The sequence below is a fragment of the Odocoileus virginianus genome, chromosome 6 (assembly GCF_023699985.2).
Source record: "Odocoileus virginianus isolate 20LAN1187 ecotype Illinois chromosome 6, Ovbor_1.2, whole genome shotgun sequence".
NCBI classification, from domain to species: domain Eukaryota; kingdom Metazoa; phylum Chordata; class Mammalia; order Artiodactyla; family Cervidae; genus Odocoileus; species Odocoileus virginianus.
The window spans coordinates 48,109,827-48,134,517 of NC_069679.1; the positions used below are offsets into that span (position 1 = coordinate 48,109,827).

A 24,691-nucleotide genomic window follows, 5' to 3' on the forward strand; every position below is an offset into this window, starting at 1 on the left:
AGTATGTGAGGGAGAGCTGAGAGAGATAGATGAGAAAGGGTGTTTCACAGGAAAAGGAAATTAGAACAAGAGGAAATACCAGAAACTCTTCTGCTGACACCACACTGTGAGTGAAGAAAGAAGTAGAAATGACTTGTCTGTGGCTTCAGAAATAGTAAGTTTTTTAGTAAGGAAACAGTTGCAGATGATTTACATAATCTTACAAACTCTTTAGCTAAAGTTTATCTTGATGTCCTCGTTTATTTTTCTTTTCCTTTTCCCTCCATAGAACTTTTTTTAACAGAAGAAGATCAAAAGAAACTTCATGATTTTGAAGAGCAGTGTGTTGAGATGTATTTTAATGAAAAAGATGACAAATTTCATTCTGGGAGTGAAGAGAGAATTCGTGTCACTTTTGAAAGGTTCAGAAACTCTTTAATTATAACTGATTCTTTGTCAGAGTGGGTTCTGTTAGTTATGTCTCTTAACATGGTCACTGTGCGATTTGTGTTTGTCAAACAAGTTTAGCAATGGTTTTACATTATATATTGGGAGACAGATCAATTGTTTACTTCATGTAAGTCAGTCAGTCTCTTAATGTTTTTGGACCCTTGTTACAGGAGGTAGAAAAGAGTTAATATTCTTTACTAGTTGGTGGAGAAAAATTACTATTTAATTATTTTAAATAATTATGTTTTAAAATAATTATGTCTTAATTATTATGTCTTTAATTATGTAAAACATTTGTTTCTTTCCATTAGCTTTGCTACATTCTAAAAGTATATGGTGTTTGTGTAGTTACAGTAATGGTAATAGTAATTCTATGTATATGTAGTTGAATACTCTTGTGTTACTCTGATGTGGGAATAAATAGCCTGTGGCACAAAAGCCTGTTTTGAAATCTTATATTTTTATTACAATAGGATTAGCACTGGTTTTTTCTTAAACATAAGGTATGCCTTGTTATAAATGAATAATTGTACAAGATTTTATATCTTACCTTGTTTGAGTGCATGTAAAATTTCTTTTTACCAATATCATTTATTAAGATTACAGAAATAATTTCTAAACCATTTATTTTTAACATTTGTAAAATGCCTGTGTTTCCATTACAGAGTGGAACAGATGTGCATTCAGGTTAAAGAAGTTGGAGATCGTGTCAACTATATCAAAAGATCATTACAATCATTAGATTCTCAAATTGGTCATTTGCAGGATCTTTCAGCCCTGACTGTTGATACATTAAAAACACTCACTGCCCAGAAAGCTTCAGAAGCTAGCAAAGTTCACAATGAAATCACACGCGAATTGAGCATTTCCAAACACTTAGCTCAAAACCTTATTGATGATGGTCCTGTAAGACCTTCTGTATGGAAAAAGCACAGTGTTGTAAATACACTTAGTTCCTCTCTTCCTCAAGGTGGTCTTGAAAGTAATAATCCTTTTCTTTGTAGTATTTTTATGAAAGATGAAAAAGATTCCCAATGTAACATATTTGGTCAGGATTTACCTGTAATACCCCAGAGAAAAGAATTCAGTTTTCCAGAGGCTGGTTCCTCTTGCAGTGCCTTATTCCCAAGTGCTGTCTCTCCTCCAGAGCTGCGACAGAGAATACATGGAGTAGAAACCTTAAAAATGTTTAGTAAAAGTCAAAAACCAGGCAATTCATCTAACAGTATACCACATCTATCATCCCCACCAACCAAATTTTTTGTTAGTACACCATCTCAGCCGAGTTGTAAAGGCCACTTGGAAACTGTAACCAAAGATCAAGAAACTGTTTGTTCCAAAGCTGCAGAGGGAGATAACATAGAATTTGGAGCATTTGTAGGTAAGTTTGGGAAAACTGATATTTGTACATCAACAGTATTTTTTTAAAATTATGATTATCACCATAGAAATAAAAAATAAATTGCCAATTAATAAAATTATGTAACTGTGTGACAAGTGGACTATCTTTTCATAGAGTATAGTCCTGGAGTTTTTAAAGGAATCAGAAGTAGGGGAAATAGGTTGAGTTGGGCTGTAATAATAGTTATATTAGCACATACCTCTTTGGTGCAACTTAAATAGTGGTTGTGTGGAAAACTTATTTGTATTCTGTCTTTGAACTTGAGGATAATCTCTTAGTAATCAACTTTCATTGAAAGCACTTGAGTGATTTGTAAGTTTCGAATACAAAGGGAAAGAGGAGGCTAAAAGTGACTGGCAAATAACAGTGTTTTATAAATAAGATGACCATAGAGTTTTTCATTCAAACTAGTACACCTTTGAGAGTGAAAGGTTATATTACTAATATTTACATTAGGACTATAGGGAAAGCTAAGATTCTGCTTGAAAAATGAGTATTTATGGCCAACCCATTTATATACCCAGAGGAGAGCATTTCAGAAAGGAATGATTCAGTCTTAGACCTCACCTCAAATAAAATCAGGACTGGAAATATGTATCTTTTGGCAGTGATAACATATCAGTGACCTTGGTGAAACTGTTTTGGTGAAGGAAGTGATGGAGGGAGAAGCCAGATTACAGTGAAATACAGTGTGAATCGGAGGAGAGAAAGTGAAGTACCAGTGAAAAGGGGGCTGCTCAAAAACTTGGCAGTTAAGGCCAGAAGAAAGAAAGAACTAATGTTTTGGTTTGAATGTTTAAGGCTTTATTTGTTTCACTTTTGATGATAGTTTGTTGTCTAAATGTTGACATTATGCCACGTGAAAGGAAAAGGTGAAGAGAGGATGCTTTATAGAGCCAATCAGATACCAAATATGCGTAGAATGTAGTGTTTTAACAGACTTCCTCTTTGATTATTAAAGATAAAAGTATTTAAGAAAGAATTCTTAGAAAACAACTTGAAGAAAGAAATAAGAAAAAAAAAAAAAACCAACTTGAGTTGTTTGTGGACATAACAGAGTGTTCCAAGGATTGAAGAAGGCGCTCTGTCTCTTTGGGTTTGAATTTTTCCATCAGGTGGCTTCTTAGCCTTGTCTTTAACACTATATGTGGCTTCCTAGCCTAGGAATTTACCTGGTCATGGAACATGTATAGAGATCGTTCAGATAATATGTTAGATCTATGTGAAGTCTCCACATTAGGGCCAACCCTATGATTTATCTAGGTACTGAGCATGCTGATCTCTACTGCTAGAGTGAGTGCACTGTGGTTTATAGAGACGATTTTTCCTACATTAAATATATCCCATTTGATTTTTAAAAAACACATTTTAGTCTATTTGTTAATATATTGCCACTGGGATGGATATGTGTAGATACAGGTATCCTTATGTTTGATATATGTATTTATATGTAATATGCATGTGTCATGTGTATAATAAACATCTTAATATATAATGCTTTTTTATTGATAAAAGCTTCCCTGGTGACTTAGACGGTAAATCTGCCTGCAGTGCGGGAGACCCGTGTTTGATCTCTGGGTCAGGAAGATCCCCTGGAGAAGGGAATGCAACACAGTTCAATGTTCTTGCCTGGAAATTCCATGGACAGAGGAGCTGGCAGATTACAGTCCATGGGGTTGCAGAGTCAGACAGGACTGAGCGACTGACACGCACACACACTCTGATAATCAAAGGCTTGTCCTCCTTTTAAATTGTAAGCAGTTCACTTCAGATCACTTGTAGGACTCTTAGGATCCTATTACTGTAAACTGAACAACTCATGTTCTCCAACCTTTTAATAAGTATTTTCACTATCAAGAAAGCTACAGAAAACTGCAGAGCCATCAAAACTACTTACAACACAATGTAAATCATGTGTTTGAATAGACAAGGCAATCAGATTATTTTGATAGATCAAAATAAACAAGTACTTTCTGTTGTAATCTTTCTCCCTCCTTTTTAGGACACAGAGATAGCATGGATTTACAGAGGTTTAAAGAAACATCAAACAAGATAAAAGAAATGTTATCTGTAAGTAAATCCTTACAGCAGTGCGGTTTATTTGGTTGGTTGGGGGTTTAGTTCAAAATAGAATTAAACATGTTTTTCAGTAAAAACACAGTTAGCAGAGACCATCCATTATCATGATGATCTGAAATACTTTAAGCTCAGCAGACATATTTCTTTTTCTCCTGTATTTCCTGCCTCTGTTAATAATGTCAGCATTCTAGTTTACCAGGGTGAACTTGCATTCTTACTTCTCCCTTCCAATCAACAGCCAAGTCTAACTGGTTTTGCTTCCTAAATGCTTTTTTAGTACTTCTGCTTCTCTTGATCGTTAATAATAGTTACCCTGACTTAGGCTGTTATTCTCTTTTACTTCATTGAACTCTTAATGTATATTTAACAAGGTGTTACAGCAGCAGTTGAAAGAATTTATCACCACACTCTGATGTCATCATTTTGCTGTTATAAAGTACTTGTTATATATGGGAAATCATTTAGGATAAATGGACATTTCCTAGTGGGAAACGGTAAATGTTAGGGTTTCCCCACAGATTGCACCTTTCAACAGTGACCCTATTAAATGAGCTTAAAGCCAAAGTATGCTGAAAATTTTTAAGGGTGCAGATAGCTTCCTGCTAAAAACAAAAAGAAGTTTCTGTGAGAGGCACGAAAAGTGGTGGCTGTGTTTTCAGTTTAACAATTTTGAGTAATCTACTTAGAGAAAAAGAATTATGCTAATAGAATAATGAGTTCTAGCTCATGTTGGTCAGAGACTTTGAGTTCTTAAACATTTGTGGGTTACATCCCTTTGAAAATCTAATAAAAGCTTTAGATCTACTCCAGGAAAAAAATGCAAATATATGTTTCTGCTTTTAAGGTATAGAATTATACAGATACCTGAAGTTCACTCATCAGTCCCATACTGGAATTTCTGTCAAACATGGTTCTATAAAATTGATGTGTCACTGCATCGAGTATATCAAGTATATCAAGGAAAGTACTTAAGCAAAACAGAAAATAACTAGAACTGGTTCCAAAAGAAGCAACTAAAATCAGAACAGAAATTAGAGTTGCTTTGTGACAAAAGGAAGGTTAACACTTTTTGTTGGCTAAGTAAATCAGCTGTAATGTGAAGAATGTGAAGCATCAAAGTTAGAAAAGTTTAATTTTCTTGAGATATGTTAAATTTGTTAATGAAAGTAATAGTTTATTTTGGTAGTAACATTTTAAAACCTATTGTTTCTGAGGGGTGGTAGAGGTTTGGAAATATTTTAAAGTACATAATAGTGTGACCCGTTTATAGTTAAAAAGAAACAATGAATATATCAGCTCACCCTCTTTAGTTTAGTGAATTTAGTTCATCTGGAAAAATGAATAGGTATAAAGAAGAAAATGAGGGGGAATTCGTTGTTAGATACTAAAATATCTATACAGGTGCTACAGTTGAAACATGAATATTTAGTGAAACATTTTGATGACTCTGAAATAACTCTTCTACAAATTAGAATTTAATAAAGGTAAAATTAGAAATCAATGCGAAAAGAAATGCTTTGTCAGTAAATACACAAATTGGACAACTGGGTAGAAATTTGGAAACTTCTGTTTCATATCACTTTATAAGCTCAATGAATTCCAGATTTAATATAAAAATTCAAATCATAAAAAAACCTAAGAAAATAGAAATATTAAGTCAAAGTCAGGAAGCCTTTTTAAACAAATATTAAGGGAAAGATGTAGAGAGATGAGTACTTAAAAATATGAAGCATAGATAAATCTTAAAAAAACAGAAATTTGACAAATAATGATCAGATAAATATTTGATATACAAATAGCTTATACAAATCAATAACAAAGCTACCAAAAATCCCCCAGATAAATTTCCCCTCCACTCCTTTACCCTCCAAATTGTTGTTATCACTTTTAATTTTAGTGTAAAATAGTAGTTTTTTTCTTTTTTAGGATAACTGATGTTTTATTATTTTCCAAATTGTTTTCCTATTTTCCCCCCAACTTTTTTATGAATTTGTATTACTATGGAAAAGGATTCATTCAGGTGGATTTATGAACAATAAGCAAGTAGGTTATTTTGATGGCAGTTTTTGAGATTGATATTGAAGAAACTAATTGTAACTTGTAATATACTCTTTGGAGTCCAGGTAGATTAAAGTATATTGAGCTAAATAGATCCAGAGACTCTTATACTACTTAGAACAGTGGTATGAAATTTAGTTAAATTGTTTTAACATTGTGTATGTGTACCCTGTGCAGAATGATATTCCTTCTGAAAACACTTTGAAACATGTGAGTTCTCATGCTGGGTTTACTGAGTGTCACAGAACAACTATTCCTCTTCATTCAGAACAAGGTGAGTGTTTTGACTACGTGAGTTACATTAAATAAAAGGTATTTTATGTATGTCACACATCTGAGCAGTGAATGTTTCAGGAGTCAGAAAATGAAGATTCTGGTCCATCTTTGTTCTCAACCTTGAATAGGACATAATGTTAACATTCTAATAGTTTTTCTTTTTTAACCAATTGTTTAGTCCTGAAAAAAATGCAGACTTACTTTTTACAAATCTGCTGATTTTAACTTTTACAGATGACTCTGCTCTGTTTTAATCTGTATAGTCATTTAGTCAACTTGTTTTTCTGATTTAATCTTTAAAAATAGCTAATACATTGATTGGTTCAAAAGTAAAATACACACAAGTACTTTGAAAATTGTTGTCAGTTTCTCACTTTAGCCCCATATGTAACTATTGTTATTTTGTTTTTCCTTTAAAGTTTCAAGCTTATATAATCATAGGACAAGAAGTCTTTTCTACCTCTGATTTTTAACACAAAAGGTAGCATACTACACATGCCCTGCACCTTTAATTTTTTATCTAAAAATCAAATGGCCTGGAGATGTTTCCATATCATGCTTTTTTTTTTGTCAGTCATTATTATATGCATATAAGTTTATTGTTATCTAACTTTTCAGTTAGGTACATATAAACTTTTTAAGATTCCTTAAGAAAAGCAGTACTACTATATCCCCCTCACCATCATTTCTCCTTTCTCTTCAAGTTAGGTTTACTCTAGGAGTGCAAATTGGTTTAACATTCAAATATAATTAAGGCATGTTGATAACAAATCAAAGGAAAAATATTATCTGATCATCTTAATAGTTGCAGAAAGGCTGACTTTGATGAAATTCAACATCTGTTCATGATTAAAAACTCGTGGCAAATTAGAATGGAGTTTCCTTAATCTAAATAAAAGGTATCTTAACAAAAATTTACCACAGATACCACACTTCATAATGAAATATTAAGAGCCCCAGAAGGGAAACAAGGATTCTGGCTTTTATCATTTCTATTTAACATTTTAGCCACAGGAAAAAAAGGAAGAAAAGTAAATGGTAGAAGGATTGAGAGGGAAGAAATAAAACTCTTAATTTTCAGATAACTTGGATATTATTACTAACATTAGAATATCTATGGGCTTCCCTGGTGGCTCAGAGGTTAAAGCGTCTGCCTGCAATGCGGGCAACCTGGGTTCGATCCCTGGGTCGGGAAGATGCCCTGGAGAAGGAAATGGCAACCCACTCCAGTTTTCTTGCCTGGAGAATCCCATGGACAGAGGAGCCCGGTAGGCTACAGTCCATGGGGTCGCAGAGTCAGACATGACTGAGCGACTTCACTTTCACTTTCAGAATGTCTATAGTTTTACATCCTCATGTTTCAGTTTTAGGCAGTTATCTATTGACCTCCCACTAAAGAAGGCAAGAGCTAGGATTATGGCAAGAATTTGAAATCAGGCCAAATGTCCATTAATTGTAGTTTGGTTAAACAAATTGTTGTATGTCCTTTGTTTGAAGTTCAATGTAGCATCCAAGTGGAATAGAAGAATCTTCTGTATACTGGTATTGAAAGATCTCCAAGCTTAAAGTTTAAAAACCAGCAACAGGGACTTTCTGGTGATCCAGTGGTTAAGACTCCATGCTCCTGATTGAGGCGGCCTGGGTTTGATCCCTGATCAGGGAGCTAGATCACACATGCCACAAGTAAGAGTTTGCATGCTGCAACTAAGAGCTGGTACAGCCAAATAAATATTTTTAAAAACCAACAACAAAAAAAGGTCTGTAAATTAATTTAAAATAAAAAAGTCTGAAGGTACATGATTAACATTTATGCTTAAATTTAAAAAAAGGCAGGGGTATATACACAAAGTATCTGGAAGGATACACAAGAAATTTGGAAACAGAGAAAGAGCAAGGTTTTTTTTTTCATGCTCTTTTGTTTCATGTTGCCTACTCACAGAAAAACTGAATAATTTTGATATCCTGTCAAGAGACCCATGGGCTTCGTGTAATTCTTATGTTTAGCAGTGATAGGGAAAGGATACTTATCCTTGGAAAATTTTATATTATGCCTTGAAATGCTTGTGTTTTGTTAGTTGGTATTAAAAGTTTGTTTTAGTTGTAAAACTTTCTTGTTTTTTAAAATTTTCTTTTAGTGGAAAGTAGCAGTAGAAGGTCATCTACAGAAGAAACTCATGAAGTAGATTCCAAAGCAGCTTTGCTACCGGTTTGTACATTTCAGTTAAACATATGCATAGCATAAAATCATATTTATTAGAGAAAAGCTAAAACATGGTGATATTTTATTTGAGATGATGTGTAGCTTTAAAAAAATTTTTTTTTAATTGAAGGATAATTGCTCTACAATGTTATGGTGGTTTCTGTCATGCATCAACATGAATCAGTCATAATTACTTATATATATATATATCTCTCTATCTGTATATCTCCCCTGCTTCTTGAGCCTCCCTCCCTGACCCACATCCCACTCCTGTGAGTTATCACAGAGTGCCAGGCTGGGCTCCTTGTGTATAGCGCCTTCTTGCTAGTTACCTATTTTATACATTATAGTGTATATATATGTCAATGCTGCTTTCTCAGTTCATCCTACCCTCGTATTCCCCTACTGTGTCCACAAGTCTGTTCTCGATATCTGCACCTCCATTTCTTCAATACTATTTTTCTAGGTTCCATATATATGCATTAATATATGATACTTTTTTCCTCTGACTTGCTTCACTCTGTATACAATGAAATAATACTCAACCACAGTGTTAACATAGTGTTATAATTAGGTGGAAAATGTGTTAAACATTAAAAATATGGAAAATACCTATGAATTGACCTTGAGAGACTAGATAGAATTTGAAGAGATTATAAACAACTTAGAATTTTCCAAAATGATGAAATGTATGATGATTCAAATTCAGGAAACATGAGTCCCAAACTGGAGAAGTAAAAATAAATTGACACTTAGAAATGTAAAACAGCAGAATAAAACCTACCATGTACACACACAATATGCCTGTTACTAGTGATTCATTTGTCACAGTTTGCATGATTTTAATTTTTTTTCTTTGATGAATTTTTCTTTTGGCAACAAACACATTTTTTTTTCCAGAGTCATAGAAACAAATGTGTATTTTAAGAAGAGAAAATTGTTAACTGACAACAATAATTATATGATAGGAAATAGCACTTGTAAAGTTCTTTATTCTACCTTGTGAAATGGCCTTATGGTAGCTTTTATAGCCATTTTTTATTCTATTGGCTCAGTTGTATAAACAAAATTCATATTAATTTCTCAGCCATTTATTCATAAAACATATTGTAAGATACAAAGCAGAGATAAACAGTTATGCTTTGTCTAGAGACTTTTTCTTTTAACTTTTGTTTGTGTTTGTTTCTGTCTAAAGGACTGGTTACAAGATAGACCATCGAATAGAGAAATGTAAGTAAGCCTTGTCTCACTGTTAGCGTGAAAAGTACTCCAGTTACTGAATGTTGTCTTTTTTCTGCTCTTTGCATAGTAACCTCTTTAACACTTCTTGCAAGTGTTGATTATTTATTTTGGGATCTCCTGTCTTTACATTGAAAAGATTGGGGAATCATTTATTATGAGTCAATGTATATATTTATGATTTTATATAATTATACTATAATTATGGGCATATTGTTAGTCACAGCTTGACTAAAATTTTCCTTATAATGATAGAATTATGATTTTATGATTTAGTCCTATTTCCAAGTTGCTTGCAAAGACCTAGTTTGACACCTTAATTAATTTCTCTGCCCATTGTTCCAATCAACAAGCTTTGTCTTCTGCATTTGGAAAGCACTTAGGCAATTAAAGCAGTAACACACAGTATACCTTAGAACGCCTGCATGCAGGGAATGCCCTCGGAAGCTGATGTGGTGATCCAGAACCAAAAGTAGAGACAGAAGACTATCTGACAAGTAGTCATCCCCAAAAAGTAAAAAATTCGGTACAGATTAAACATAAGAATCAAAGATAATCTATGTGTTTCCCAGCCTGGGAATTAGTATTTTAGGATTCCAGAGGACATTAATCTCGTTTTGATACCTATTTGATATAGGAAGCATGCTTAAGAAGGGAAGCCAATTTGAGGGAAATTATTATATATTATACAGTGTTTACCCTATTTCCTTCTCTGTATCAAACATAGATAAGAGTATAAAGAGAAGAAAATAAACCAGATGTTACATAGGTATGCAGCTGGTCAAATTTTGGAGATATCCTGGTCCTGACTGGTACTTGGAAGACCTGTTTATAATGAAACCTCTTCAGAGAATAAATATCTTTTGTAACTAGAACTATAGGGTGTAAGTACAGATTTGGTTCTTAAAAGTTGATGTTAATTCAGCTAATGAGAGAACACTGAATTACAGAATACTGATCCAGAGAAGTACCCACAAAGGTAGACTTGGCAGTAACTCTTTGGGTTACTAAGAAAAGAGTGCTTTATCAATAGTAGAGAAAGGGCTGGTGCTCAGTCAGAGTGTTTCCTGTAAGAAAATATTTGTGTTATTAAGGTGAAAACCAAACATCAGAATCAATGTAAAAGCTAGAAGGAGATTTCCAAGGTCTTCTACTCTATAGGTCCTTTCAGGATCTAGTCCTTTAGTCATCCTGAGCAAAGCCACATAACTGTATAATGAGAGAACGAAGCTTCTAATCCATTTTCTTTATTCCATTCCACTTTTCTTTCCACTATACCTGTCTCTCTAATCTGTACTGTAATCTGTGGGATTAATAGAACTTCCACTTGGTATCAATATATGTTATTATAAGTAAATTATGTTCAAGATTGGAGAGAAATTTTTTTCAAGTTTAGCAGTTGAGTTTTGCAAAATGATGCCTAATTACTGTTCTTTCAGTTCTTTGCCTATCAATTCTGTTGAACTTTTATAGTCTTGCAAAGTCATTTCAAGGCATTATGTAAAAGTACTGGAGTGAACCTCCATAATAGAGGAGTCATGGAATATATTACTCTATTAGTACTCAACCTTCAGTTTGGCTCCAAACTACTACTGATATTTATGTAGGCTTGAATTAGAGGTATGAGTTATTGATAATGGGTTTATACATATCTGTGTGTGAATTTGGTGCTAACTTAAGGGAGATGGCAAATATTCAAACAAAAGTGAATCTGAATCTCAGAGTTATTTTAATAATGTTATATTAAGAATTTATAATAACTTCATAAAATAAAGTTTTATGGTAGCCAAAACTAAAGCTGTAACTTAACTTCTTATATTTTTTTGGTGTTTCCTTAAGGCCGCCTGAAGAAGGAACCTTAAATGGTGAGTGTGTAGTAAATATAATGTGAAAAGCTAAGGATTGTATATGATGTATTTTATTTTAGCAAATACTAACATTGTCCTAGATAAGAAATATTAGGCTTCATATTTGAAAAAAGCCAAGGAAGTAGAGAGTTGTTCCCTCCGTTCATTTCTCTTTATTATATGTGTTTACAAATATGGTAACTCACCTTGTGAATGATGATCTTTTTGCAGTCTTCCCACTTCCCTTCATCCTTGCTGCCCAGGCTGCTGCTTCCTTATATTCCCTGTGTTACTGAATGGTACTCTTTCGTTCAGCTAGGTGAAACCTGAGAGAAAGGTGTTCTTGACCCCCTTGACCTTGCACTCACAAAGTCCTATTATATTTACCTCTTAAAACATTTCTGGAATCCATCTTCCACTATATATCCTGCTGCTGCTTTCAGTTCAGACTGTCATCATTTTTAAATCCTTTTATTGATGCATATACAGAAAATATATACTAAGTGAGCATTCCCATGTAATCAGCACCCAGATCACAAAATACATGTTGTCAGTATCTTAGCTTCTGTATCATCTTCTTATAACCTCTGCCCTTTAAACAATACAGGTTGATTTTATCTGTGTGTATGTACATGTTTATCTATTCTTCTTTATTTTATGTATATATATTTGTGTGTATATATATAAAGTATATAAATGAAATCTTACAGTGTGTACTCTTCTTTTGGTGTCTGACTTTTGTCGTAACACATGCTTATGAAATTCATAAACATTGTTGTATGTAGTGATGGTTTGTGCATTCTCACTACTATATAGTATTTTCTTATATAAATATATTCAATTTATATATCTATTCTACCATTAGTTGAGTATTTCAGTAGCTTCCAGTATATGGCTAATATTCATAGTGCTGCATTAGCATTCTTGTTCATGTTGTTTGGTAAACGGGATGTATTTATTTTCAGTTGGGTATGTACACAGGAGTGGAATTGCTGGTGGTAGGGCATATTCAGTAGTTACTACCAAATAGGGTTTCAAAGTAATTGTGCCAATTTGGGCTCCTTTCCAGTCTCTTTTCTATTCTACCACCAAAATGATTCTTTTAAAAAGATCTGATCTTGTCACTCCTCTGCTTTCCATTTTTCTACTGTCAGATAAAATCAGCATCTTTTCATTTTTTAAGTATTTTAAAAGTTTTATTTATTTTATTTTTGGCTGTGCTGGGTCTTTGTTGCCGTATGGACTCTTCTGTAGCTGTAGAGAGCAGGGGCTACTCTCTAATTGTGGTGCATGGGCTTCTCATTATGGCCTCTCTTGGGGAGCACAGGCTTTAGGATGTGTGGGCTTCAGTGATTGAAGTTTCTGGGCTCTAGAGCTCAGCTCAGTAGTTGCGGCATACTGGCTTAGTTGCTCCGTGGCATGTGGGATCTTCCCAGGTCATGGTACCCATGTCTCCTGCATTGGCAAGCAGATTCTTTACCACTGGGCCACTAGGGAGGCCCCCGGTGTATTTTCTTAACATTGCTTACTTGGCTTTTAACAATTTGGTGTTCCCTGCTTCTGTAGCTTTACTTCCTATTGGTATGCCTGTACTTCTGCTCATTAATTTAAGATCTTGGTTGCATATCCAGATACTTGGTTATAAATCCAAATCACTTGTATGATGACACATACCTAAAGAGTTAGAATATTTTGGAGTGAGATTTGGGTAAGTCTATGTCTGAAAAGCCACACAGGTGATTCTGATATATGGATAGGTAGGTAGATTGGTAGGTTGGTATGTAGATAAATAGATAGATGGTGTTGAAAACCACTGTTCTATTTATATTAAACAGGTTTCTCTTTCTCAAGTATAGCAAATGTTGCCCTGACCATACCGCACTTTCCAAACTACTTGCTTTCTGCTTTCTCTTTTCTGTGAAACATTCTTCAACCAGGAGGCATTTGGTACCTCTCCGCTACAGTCCTACACTCTGTGTGTGTGTGAGAATATGCATACACACACTATATTTTATACAATTTATCACACAGTGTTATAACTGTTAACTGATTTCCTTCTCTTGTAAGAATGTAAATAAAAAAGAACCTATTCTTGCACTTATATTCTAGAAATTTCTAGAAGCTTAACACACAGGTTCAATGTATTCTCCATCTTTCTCACTACAGCTAAGTGAAGTCCTCACAGAAATTAACACAACATTGTAAATCAACTATACTTCAATAAAGAAATAAAATTTTAAAAAAGTGAAATCCTCAAATATATCTAGAGATGGAGGAAGGGTTTTTTTTGTTACATTTCACATTTGCTCATGGTCAACCAGCTAAAATGGTTACAGGGCTATGTCTCCATACCCAGAAGATCTGACACTTCTCTTTTTGAGTAGGGAATAAGGGAAGAATGTAGTTTATGACAGGAGAGTGTGAACTATCATATGCTTTTTGAGTGCACAGTTACCACTAATCTGCCATATCTGGCATAATAAAATATGGTAATAAAGCACATGAGGGACATAATTTATCACTTTTTTATTGCAGAGAGCTTACCTGCACACAGCTTGGAATGATTAAATGAAAATGCCTGAGCAAAAATTTATGCTGTATTATTATTTTTAAAAGGGTCTCATTTGTTTATTTGCTGTTCTAGGTCTTGCTTCTCCATTTAAGCCAGTTATGGATACAAATTACTATTACTCAGGTTAGTAATAATAAGTATTAAAATTTAGTAATGCTTTGAGCTTTGGGGGATTTCATTATTTCTCTCTCATTTTTTTATGCAGCTGTGGAAAGAAATAACTTGATGAGATTATCCCAGAGCATTCCATTTACACCCGTGCCTCCAAGAGGTAAAACCAAGAAGTAAAATAAAAGGAGAAATAAACCCTTAATTAATATGTGGGTTTAAACTGTAATATAGAACATAGGTGGTGAAGAAAGAGGAGAAATTGCATTAAGAAGTGTTGACTTAAAAAGAAGTATTAACTTCATGTAAGTTTTAATAAGCCTGATTACAAGAGCAGGTATGTTTAAATAGATGAAAGCATCAGAAGTATTGATTTTTCTTTATTTCTGACATATCCAGAGGCAGTGGTGTATTAATTCAGAAAAGCTCTTGGTCATAGTTTAGTAATGAAAGCACTGATAAATTGATATCACAGGATTTGTGGAATAGGTCTAACCTCCTATCTGAAAGTTTAGCTTACAAATGCTTAGAAGTCTAGTTACTTTCTAAAAATTTTTCTCCAAAATGTTCATGATTTCAAAAATGCTTATCATTACCAAATACATGTGAACTTAGGATATTAGGTCTTGGTTTCTGAATATTTCTTGTCCTTATTTTGTAAAACTGCAACCTGGTAAACTTATTTTGTAAAACTACAACCTGGTCCATCTCATCTTCTATTCCTTACTTAATCTTAACCAAAGATACCTGCCAATTTTTGCTCCATGCTTTTTAGAGTCATATTTTGACCTTAAAATGTGTCCATTCAACTTGCAGGTGAGCCTGTCACAGTGTATCGCTTGGAAGAGAGTTCTCCAAACATACTGAATAACAGCATGTCTTCTTGGTCACAGCTGGGCCTCTGTGCCAAGATAGAATTTTTAAGTAAAGAGGAGATGGGAGGAGGTTTACGAAGAGCTGTCAAAGTACAGTGTACTTGGTCAGAACATGATATCCTCAAATCAGGACATCTTTATATTATCAAATCTTTTCTTCCTGAAGTGGTTAACACATGGTCAAGTATTTATAAAGAAGATACAGTTCTGCATCTCTGTCTTAGAGTAAGTGCTAGTGAATGCATATAGTGAAGCATTGTTTGAGTTCCTTGTTTTCACTGCTAAAGTATAATTAATAAAGTCTTAATGTCAGTGTTGAACAAGGGTTTCTTTTTTTCTGTTCTGTAGGAAATTCAACAACAGAGAGCAGCACAGAAACTCACATTTGCCTTCAACCAAATGAAACCCAAATCCATACCATATTCTCCAAGGTAAATCTTTACAAATTTCTGAGATCTTTTAGTGGATAGCATTCTCTTTTGACCTTCATTATGGATGCTGAATTTCATTATTTACCCATTTTACAGATTGATTAGAATTTTATTAATAAAACTACTAGTAATATCTATAACTTTCTCATAAGGTTCCTTGAAGTTTTCCTGCTGTATTGCCATTCAGCAGGACAGTGGTTTGCTGTGGAAGAATGTATGACTGGAGAATTTAGAAAATACAACAACAATAATGGTGATGAGATTATTCCAACCAATACACTGGAAGAGATTATGCTGGCCTTTAGCCACTGGACTTACGAATATACAAGAGGGGAGTTACTGGTACTTGATTTACAAGGTAAATTTATTAAAATATTGCTGAAAGGAAGTTATGCATTAGGTTCTCATCTACTCACTCTACAGAAATCTGCTTATCTATAGATATGTAAAATCTTAGGTCAGTAAAAGCTGTTAAAAAAGCAAGTCAATAACGGCCAGAGTATATAGCTATCAGGGCACTGAAGAATAGGGTCTGGCTATCTTAATTGTTATCTAGGCAGTGCAGATGTTTTAATAAGCAAAAACATTGAAATCCCCTATTTTACTCATAAATCTGTAGCCTTAGTTTTTTAAAAGTATAAAGACTGTTTCTTTAAAACAATAATAAGTAATCTTTATTGTTTCCTGAGTTCATGCTATCTATTACTGTCAACTGAACTACCTAAATATTTAGTGGATTAAAAAAAAATTTGCTTTCACTTTTTTGGTTCAAGAATTTGGGGCTGGATTATCTCTGCTGTCCCCTTGGAGAGTTTGAATGGTTGGATACTAGTTTGGACAGCTTGACTGGAGCCAAATGTTTTAAGTCTCTGTTCAAGACAACTGAATTCCTCAGTTCTCCACCCAGTGATTTCTCTACATGGCTCACTAGCTTGGACTTTGCTTATAGCGTGGTTCAGTTCAGTCACTCAGTCGTGTCTGACTCTTTGAGACCCCATGAATCGCAGCACGCCAGGCCTCCCTATCCATCACCAACTCCATCACCGGAGTCTGCTCAAACTCATGTCCATCGAGTCGGTGATGCCATCCAGCCATCTCATCCTCATAGCATGGTAGTTTGGGGTAATTAGACTTTTTATGTGATAGCTAGCTTCTCCAGAGAGAAAGCAGGCATTCTTTCGTTAGGCACAGAATGGGCCCAGATCCCTTCTGCCCCATTTTACTGGTCAAGGTAAGCTGTAAGGACAGATCAGATTTTGGAGGTAAGGAATAGATTCCAGCACTTGGTTGGTGGAGCATCATGGATCCTAGAAGGGAAAAACTGCGTGTAGCCTCTTTGTAGACAGATTCTTTCATATATTTAAAAAAAAAAAGAAGAACCTATGGCTGGGAAAGAGCAATGATTTGCTTTTTTCCTGAAGAGTAGCTTTAATTTCAACTGTTAACATAGATCAGAATTCAAGTCACCTAAGAACAATTGTTCAGAATATTTATCACTTGATGACTTCTTTCATTATATAGATATAATAATAAAAGATTTATTGACAAGCAAACAGTTGTTATTTCAATACCAACTCAGGAAAGAAAATTGTATAAAAATAGCTATTGTTTTTTCAGTAATTCATTTCATATAAATGATTAAGTGGTGTGTATATAAACTCTGATATATTTTATTAGGTGGGCCAATTCATTTTCAAGTGAAGGCCAAACTATGAATATTGATTAAGAGATGGCAGTTACTTTTAATAAGCAGGATAATTTTGATGTTCTTTATAAAATTAATGTTATGGAGCCATTTTTATATAAAAATATTTTAGATAATTACTACAAACAAGCAACATAGAAATGTATAAAGAACAGAATGCTCCCATCTTTACTGTTTCTGTACTTTTGTGAAGACAAATTCACGAATTTTTTTTCTTTTAATCATTTTGTGTTGTGATTTTTCTCCAGCTGGAATCATGCTATATATGTGTGTGTGTGTATGAGTATGTCTTTGTATTTCACTTGTTTTTCTTCCTACCTAACAGTATATGATAAACATCTTCTGGGTTTTTACTGCTAAATTCGAGTCATTCCTTTTAAAAGCTGTAGTATGAAAGCATAGCATGATTTAAATCCTCTATTGTCACATAGTCACCCTATTTTTAGGTTAAGAGAGTGCAATTTTAAGAGTGCCTGCCATATTAACTTCCCCAAAAGGTTGTAGGAATTCATACTCAGCACTGTGCAAGCACTCATCACTGTGCCCACTTCTTCATCTGTTCAGTATTCAATATCTTTGCCAGTCTGAGAAGAAATTAGTGTCATATTTTAATTCTAGATTTTTCTGTTGTGAAATTCTAACCATTTTATTAGATTTCATTCTAATGGGTAAAATATTTTATGATTGTTCAAGTATCAGTAGTTGTTCTTTCTTTATGTGAATGAATAGGTAAGACTGAAAAGATTTAATATCACCTTTAACACCTCTGGAGAGGGCTGGAGGTGAAGAAAAATGTTCACAATCTTATTCTTTATGTAATCTGAATCTTTTTTGAGCCAGGTGTATTCATATGTTAGTCTGTGATTTTTAAAAATCCAAGATACTTTTAAAATGGCTTATAGATCATGTCTTCATGTACTTAATTGTTTTTTGCTAAGGTGAAACAAGGGCAAATTGTAAATAAGGAGATATTTACTTGCAAACTTGGCCTTGTTGCATCAGAAACTGGTGCAATCAGGAACTTTCGTTTTCTACCTATCAACTCTGACATTTAACTGTTGTTCATGTTGCAGGAACTGTACTTGTTGCTAGTGCAATGTTGAGGTCAAAAGAGAAAAACTATATTCTTTTGAATAGCTTAACATTGTGTAATGGTTGATGATACTGTAGAATCTCCTGTGACCTTTTTATTATGCGTATATCAATATTTTATATCAATTACATAATATGAATTGTCTTTTTTGTATATACATATAAAGGTGTGGGTGAAAGTTTGACTGACCCATCTGTGATAAAGGCAGAAGAAAAGAGGTAATAAGTTTTAATAATTTCATGAAGATCTTTTTATAATTTCAAATTCTACATTTCTGTTTGCATCAACTGACTTTTTCTTTTAACTACCAATTCCCCAGATCCTGTGATATGGTTTTTGGCCCAGCAAATCTAGGAGAAGATGCAATAAAAAACTTCAGAGCAAAACATCACTGTAATTCTTGCTGTAGAAAACTTAAACTTCCAGGTAGGCGTTTTCTTAATCAGTATAAAGTATATAAATTGTTAGCAGAGTTAGTTACTGCAGAACTTCATAAGGCCAGAAACATAAATGAATCTGTGCTTTCTTTCATTACTTACAGAAATAAAGAGTTCATTCTCTTGGTGTACATTTATTATGTGTCTGGTGGATGCTAGAAATTGTGTTAGATTTTGATGATATGATAGTGAATGAGGCAAATGTGGTCCCTGCTCTCAGTGGAGTTTAGTCAAATCTTAAATACTAAAAGATTAACAGAATTATAGGACTATCATAAATATCAAGCAGAAAAAACAGACCAGGTAAACGGATCACTTAACACAAACTTAAAAGTCAAGGAATGCTACCTATGGAACTAACAGATTTGCCTAAAACTGAAGGATGCATAGACTTTCAAGTTGGCCTGGAAAAGAGTATTTCATGAAACAGAAACAAGGAATTGCAGATATAATTTCTCATGATAGTAATTTCATCTTTATACTTGAGAATTACAGGTTATTATTGAATTGTAAGTTATTTCACAGACCAGTGGTTCTCACTCTCTGGTATGCATCATCATCCCCTGTGGAACTTTTCCAAAATTACAGGTGCTTGGCACTTGCCCTGGACTTGTATTTCTGAAAGTTCCTCTCATTTTGACCAGTAATGTAGTAATGAAGAACTTGGACCTGGGAGCCAGACTCCAGGTTCTCAGAGAATATCTACATCATAGAGGTTTGTAGGTTTTTGTTTGTTTGAGGTTTAAATGAGTTGGTATTTGTGAAGTACTTCCGGAACAGTGCCAGGCACATAGTAAACATGTTACTACTACTGTCTGTAATTTTTTAAATTCTTCATGTTAACAGATTCAGAAATTATTTATTTTTGTATATTGACCTTGTATCCTGCATTCTTGCTAAACTCAGTTCTACGAGGCATTTTGATTTGGTTTAGTTTCTGTTTTTTGTTTGTAAATTCTATGTAGACAGTAGAGACAGTTTTGTTACTTCCTTTGTAATTTGTATGCCTTTTATTTATTTTTCTTGACTTTTTTCACTGGCCAGGAATTCTAGTACAATGTTCAATATCAGTAGTGAGAGTAGACATCCTGTTTCATACCTTACCTCTTGAAGATGCTTATCCTAAATGGACATTGAATTAGTCTGTTTTTTTTCTGCATCTATATTTTTGGTTTGATCATTTGGTTTTTCTTCTTTAATTTGTTCGTGTTACACTGAATTAACACTGATTGTCTTTTTAAATGTTGAGCCAGTCTTGTATTCCCAGGACAAACTCCACTTCATCTTGATATATTATCTTTTTTTGGTGTTCATTTGTGTGTTCAAATTGTATATGGATTCACTTTTCTAATGTTTTGTTGATGATTTTTATATCTGTGTTCATGAAGAATGTTGATCTATGAGATTTTTTTCCCCCTTGTACTGTCATTCTTGTTTTGTTTTTGGATGATACCTTAAAAATAAGTTGGAATTACTTACATCTTCTGTTTGGGGGAATATATTGTATAGAATTGATACTATCCCCACTTCAAATGTTTGATGGAATTATCTAGCAAAACCATCTGTCTGAAGTTTTCTTCATCAGATACTTTTAGCTAAGAGTTTTTGGTTTTTTTTTTTTTTTTGATAGATACTGGTTTTTTTAGTGAGTTTTAATAGTTTGTGTCTTTAAGGGAATTGGTCCATTTTACTTGTTTTGAGAAATAGTTAATAATACACCTGTATAAGTTTAAGGCATACAGCATGATGGTTTGATTTACATAAACTGTGAAGTGATTTTACCACAATAGATTCAGCTAACATTCATCTTTTCGTATACATAGAATAGAAAGAAAGAAAATATTTTTCCTCATGGTGACTCTTGGTATTTATTTACTCTCTTAACACCTTTCCTGTGTATCATATATCAGTGTTAGCTACAGTCATAGTATTCTAGATTACATCCCTAGTGCTTATTTATTGTGTAACTGAAAGTTTGTACCTTACGACCACCTGCTTTCAGTTCTCCCCCACCTCACCTTCCACTCTGGTAACTTCAAGTCATCTCTTCCTGTCAGTTTGTTTTCTTAGGTTCCATATATAAATGAGATTATACAGTATTTGACTTTATTTAAATTGGCAAATTTACGGGCATAGTGTTAATGATACTGTTTTTTTTTAATGTCTGTGGTGATTCTGGTGAACCCTTTCTTTCATTATGGTATTGTATGCTTTTTTTTTTTTCCAATCTGGCTAAAGTGTATCCGTGTTATTGGTACTTTAAAAGAACCAGTTTTTGTTTTCATTGTTTTATTCTATTATTTGTTGTCAGTTTCTTTGATTTTTTTTTCTCTATTATTTCCATTTTTCTGCTTGCTCTGGATTTAGTTTAGTTTTCCTCTAGTTAGGGTAAAAATTTAGATTATTAAGACTTCTTTCCCTAACAAAATATTTTAGTGCTATAGGTTTTCCTGTAAGCATTATGTTAGCTGCATTTCATAAATTTTGTGTTAAAAAATATAGAGGGATATGTATTATTTTTGTTTTTAATTTTTTAAATATAGCTTATTTCCCTGAGATTTTCTCTTTGTCCTATAGATTATTTACAAATGTCTTTTTTAGTTCTCACATTTTTATAATTTTTCCTGGTAAACTGATTTCTTGCTTAATTCCATTATGATAAGAGAACATTCTTTGTATGAATTCAATTTAAAGAAAAATTTTAAACCTTATAAAGATACTGTCTCTATTGAATGAATGTTATACTTCAAGAGAATATTCTCTTGTTGGATGAACTATTTGATTAATGTTAATGAAAGAAAGCTTTTTGATAGTGTTATACTGCTTTTTTATATCCTTGCTGATTTTCTGTCTACTTACTCTTTATTACTTAGAAAGGAGGTCTCTAATTGTGAATTTGTCTGCTTTGCTTTCAGTTTTGTCAGTTTTTCCTGCATATATTTTGAAGCTTTGCTCTTAGGTATATGCTGATTTACAGTATATATAAAGATTTTTATATATATAAATATAAAGATTTATACCAAGAAGTGAAGACTTCATGGTGATTTAATTTTTATCATTATGTAATGCTATGGTAATTTCCCTTGTCCTAAAAAGGACAATTTCCCTTGTCCTAAAGTCCTTTGTCTGATATTAGCATAGCTTTTGATTGGTGGTTCCATTAGATATCTTTTTCTATTATTTTTACCTGTATATATTAACTATTTTTAAAGTGATTTTCTTATAGATAGCATAAAGTAGTTAGTTCCTAGGTTTAATCTGTTTTTCTTAAATCTAACAATTTGTATCTTTTAATTGCTGTTTTAGACCCTCTATGTTTAATGTAATTATTGGTATGGTTGGGTTTTTATCTGCTGTTTTATTGTTTTCTGATTGATGTCTCTGGTTTATTTTTTTGTTGCTCCCCCTCTTATTTTAGTATTCTCTTCTATGTTTATGTTTATTTTTTTTTGTGGTTGCTCATAGTTTCTCTTACCTAAGAATGTATTTTGCTTTCATTCCTGAAGGGTATTTTCCTTGGATCTGGAATTTTAGGTTGATGCTTTTTCTGTCAGCACTTAAAAAATGTTCTACTGTCTTCTGGCCTTTATAATTTCTGATGAAAACTCCACAGTCATTTGAACTATTCTTCCTTTTTACATGATGTATCATTATAATGTATCTCCTTTTAAAGATTTATTGTTTATTTTTGGTTTTGAGCAGTTTGATAGTTCTATTTTATGTCTAGTTGTAACTTTCTCTGAGTTTATCCTGTTTCAACTTTACTAAGCTTAAGTTTGCAAATTGATGACTTGTGTCAAATTTGGGGAGTTTTTAGTTATTAGTTCATCAAATGTGTGTTCTGCATCAACCTTTTCATCGATGTTCCTGGACTCTCATAAAAAGAATGTTAGACCTTTTGATAATTGTCACCCATGAACTTGTGACTCTGGGGACTAACTTAACAATTTTTCTGTCTTGTTCAGATTAGACAATTTCTACTGATCAATATACACATTCACTGACTCCTCATTCTTTCTTTCTTCTGCTATTAAGCTTTGCACTGAATTTTATATTTCACTTAGATTTTTCAGAACTATAATTTCCTTTTGGTTCTTTTTGTGCTGACTGTTTTCTCTTCTGAAAACTTGTTTTCCTTTCATTTCAAGTCTTTTGTCCTACCTCATGGAATATGGTTATAACAGTAGCTAAAGTCTTTAATTCTTTCATTTGGATTATCTTGGGATTGGCATCTCATGGTTGTCTTTTCTTTGAGAATCTTTTAAATGTTTCTGTTCTTTGTATCTCTAGTAATTTTAAAATATGTTCATGATATCTAGAATATTATGAGATTTGAGATCTTATTAGAAACCCTCTGGAGAATTTTGAATTGTTGAATCCTCTTGAGATTTTTGGTGTTATTATCCAACTATTTCAGTTAAATTCAGTTCACAAATCACAGTCTGTCTTTTGTGTGGCTGTGAGTCCAATGTCGATTTGGTTTTTAAAACCTTTGCATTGTTATTCAGGTTTCTCTCACGTGTGTCAAATAGGGTCAAGTCTGGAACATGACCAAAGGTCTGCAACATAGTTTAGTTCTCAAAGCCTATGCCATGCTGTCTTTCTACATATGTGCCACTCAGGGTGTCATGCACAAATTGAGGGTGTCTCTCCATTTTCCTCTTCTCCATGATTTCTCCCATACTTTGTGATTCCCAAGGGCCTCTTTTTTTCTTTTTTTTGGTACACTGACTAGAAAGCCAGGATTTTGGCCTCCTGTGCTATCATACACTTTCTGTAACTTAGTCCATTTCTGGTGCTGACAGTAATACTTTCTGCATCGTAGAGGTACCTATTCTCAGTTCTTCTGGTCAGAGAGGTTTTTCTCTTGGAGTTGTGGGTGCTTTCCCTGCTTCCACCACTGTAGGAATACCTCTTCTTGACTAGGGCTTGTCTTAGGTAAAGGGCAGAAGAGCAAAAAGAAAAAAAGAGCATTCCCCTCAACATTTTCCATCCCACAGGTCCTCCTTCCTTATCCTCAGGCTGGAAAGCCTTGGAGCTTTTTTGTCCACTTTCACTGTACATTTCTGTGATTGAGCTATCTTCAAGTCTAAGCCTAAAAATAAGAGATGAAAAAAGAAAAAAAAACCAGGAAATTCACCACCATATAGATCATTCTTCAAGTTCAGATTTTCCTTCCTATATATCTGCTATCACTTTTCAGAAATCTCAGGTAGTTGCTTTATATATCATGTAAAAGGTTTAAATCAGTGAAAGAGAGAGAGGATGGAATATGCTTAGTCTATTTTAGCCAGAAGTGGAACATATAGTGGTGAATTTAACAGGCAGCCCAAATTCAGTTTTTATTTGGTTTTTAATACAATGCAGTTTTTTAATAGCATATCTGTTTTTTAAATTATCATTATAAGCAGGATTTCACAGCTTGATAGGGACATAAAAAGCAATCCAGTCAAAATCCATTGTTTTGCAGAGTTTACATGATTTGCCCATGGTTACACCATTAGTTAACACTACAGTTGTGAATTGAATTATAATTATGTTTCTGTCCATTGTTCTTTGTGTACAGTTCAGCTGCAAATTAATTTGCATTCCTTAAGGCCTAATGCAATGTCTTGAATTTAAAGTTAATCAAAAATTGTTCATACTGTAGTAAGTATGTATTTGGATCGTTGAACATAAACTGTTGCTGAAATTAAAATTAACAGTTTATATTCTGAGTGTTAGTTACCTCTTGTTTTTTAATTGGAGTATATTTGCCTAACTGTGAGTGTGAAGTTCGGTTTTATATGGAAATAAAAGTAGCAGGGTTTATGGACAGCTATGGTTTAAAATATAAATTTGATACTACTCCATTAAGTTTTTCTATTCTGCAACCATTGTCATATGTGTCTGTAATGTCAAGTTCATCCTGTCCCATAGCTATACATGCAGTTCCATGCT

General features: G+C 33.4%; 1 protein-coding gene across 1 annotated transcript in view; it reads left to right on the top strand.

The window, feature by feature from the left end:
* Positions 1-24,691, top strand: part of TRPM7 (transient receptor potential cation channel subfamily M member 7) — a 101,733-nt gene that overhangs the window by 73,426 nt on the left and 3,616 nt on the right. Inside the window, exons 25-38 of the mRNA XM_020895842.2 lie at positions 269-401; positions 1,095-1,810; positions 3,834-3,901; positions 6,146-6,242; positions 8,380-8,450; positions 9,640-9,674; positions 11,523-11,548; positions 14,175-14,225; positions 14,308-14,373; positions 15,027-15,310; positions 15,434-15,516; positions 15,669-15,874; positions 18,481-18,532; positions 18,634-18,740. Coding sequence (XP_020751501.2) covers positions 269-401; positions 1,095-1,810; positions 3,834-3,901; positions 6,146-6,242; positions 8,380-8,450; positions 9,640-9,674; positions 11,523-11,548; positions 14,175-14,225; positions 14,308-14,373; positions 15,027-15,310; positions 15,434-15,516; positions 15,669-15,874; positions 18,481-18,532; positions 18,634-18,740 — 1,995 coding nt within the window. The remainder of the gene's footprint in view (positions 1-268; positions 402-1,094; positions 1,811-3,833; positions 3,902-6,145; positions 6,243-8,379; positions 8,451-9,639; positions 9,675-11,522; positions 11,549-14,174; positions 14,226-14,307; positions 14,374-15,026; positions 15,311-15,433; positions 15,517-15,668; positions 15,875-18,480; positions 18,533-18,633; positions 18,741-24,691) is intronic.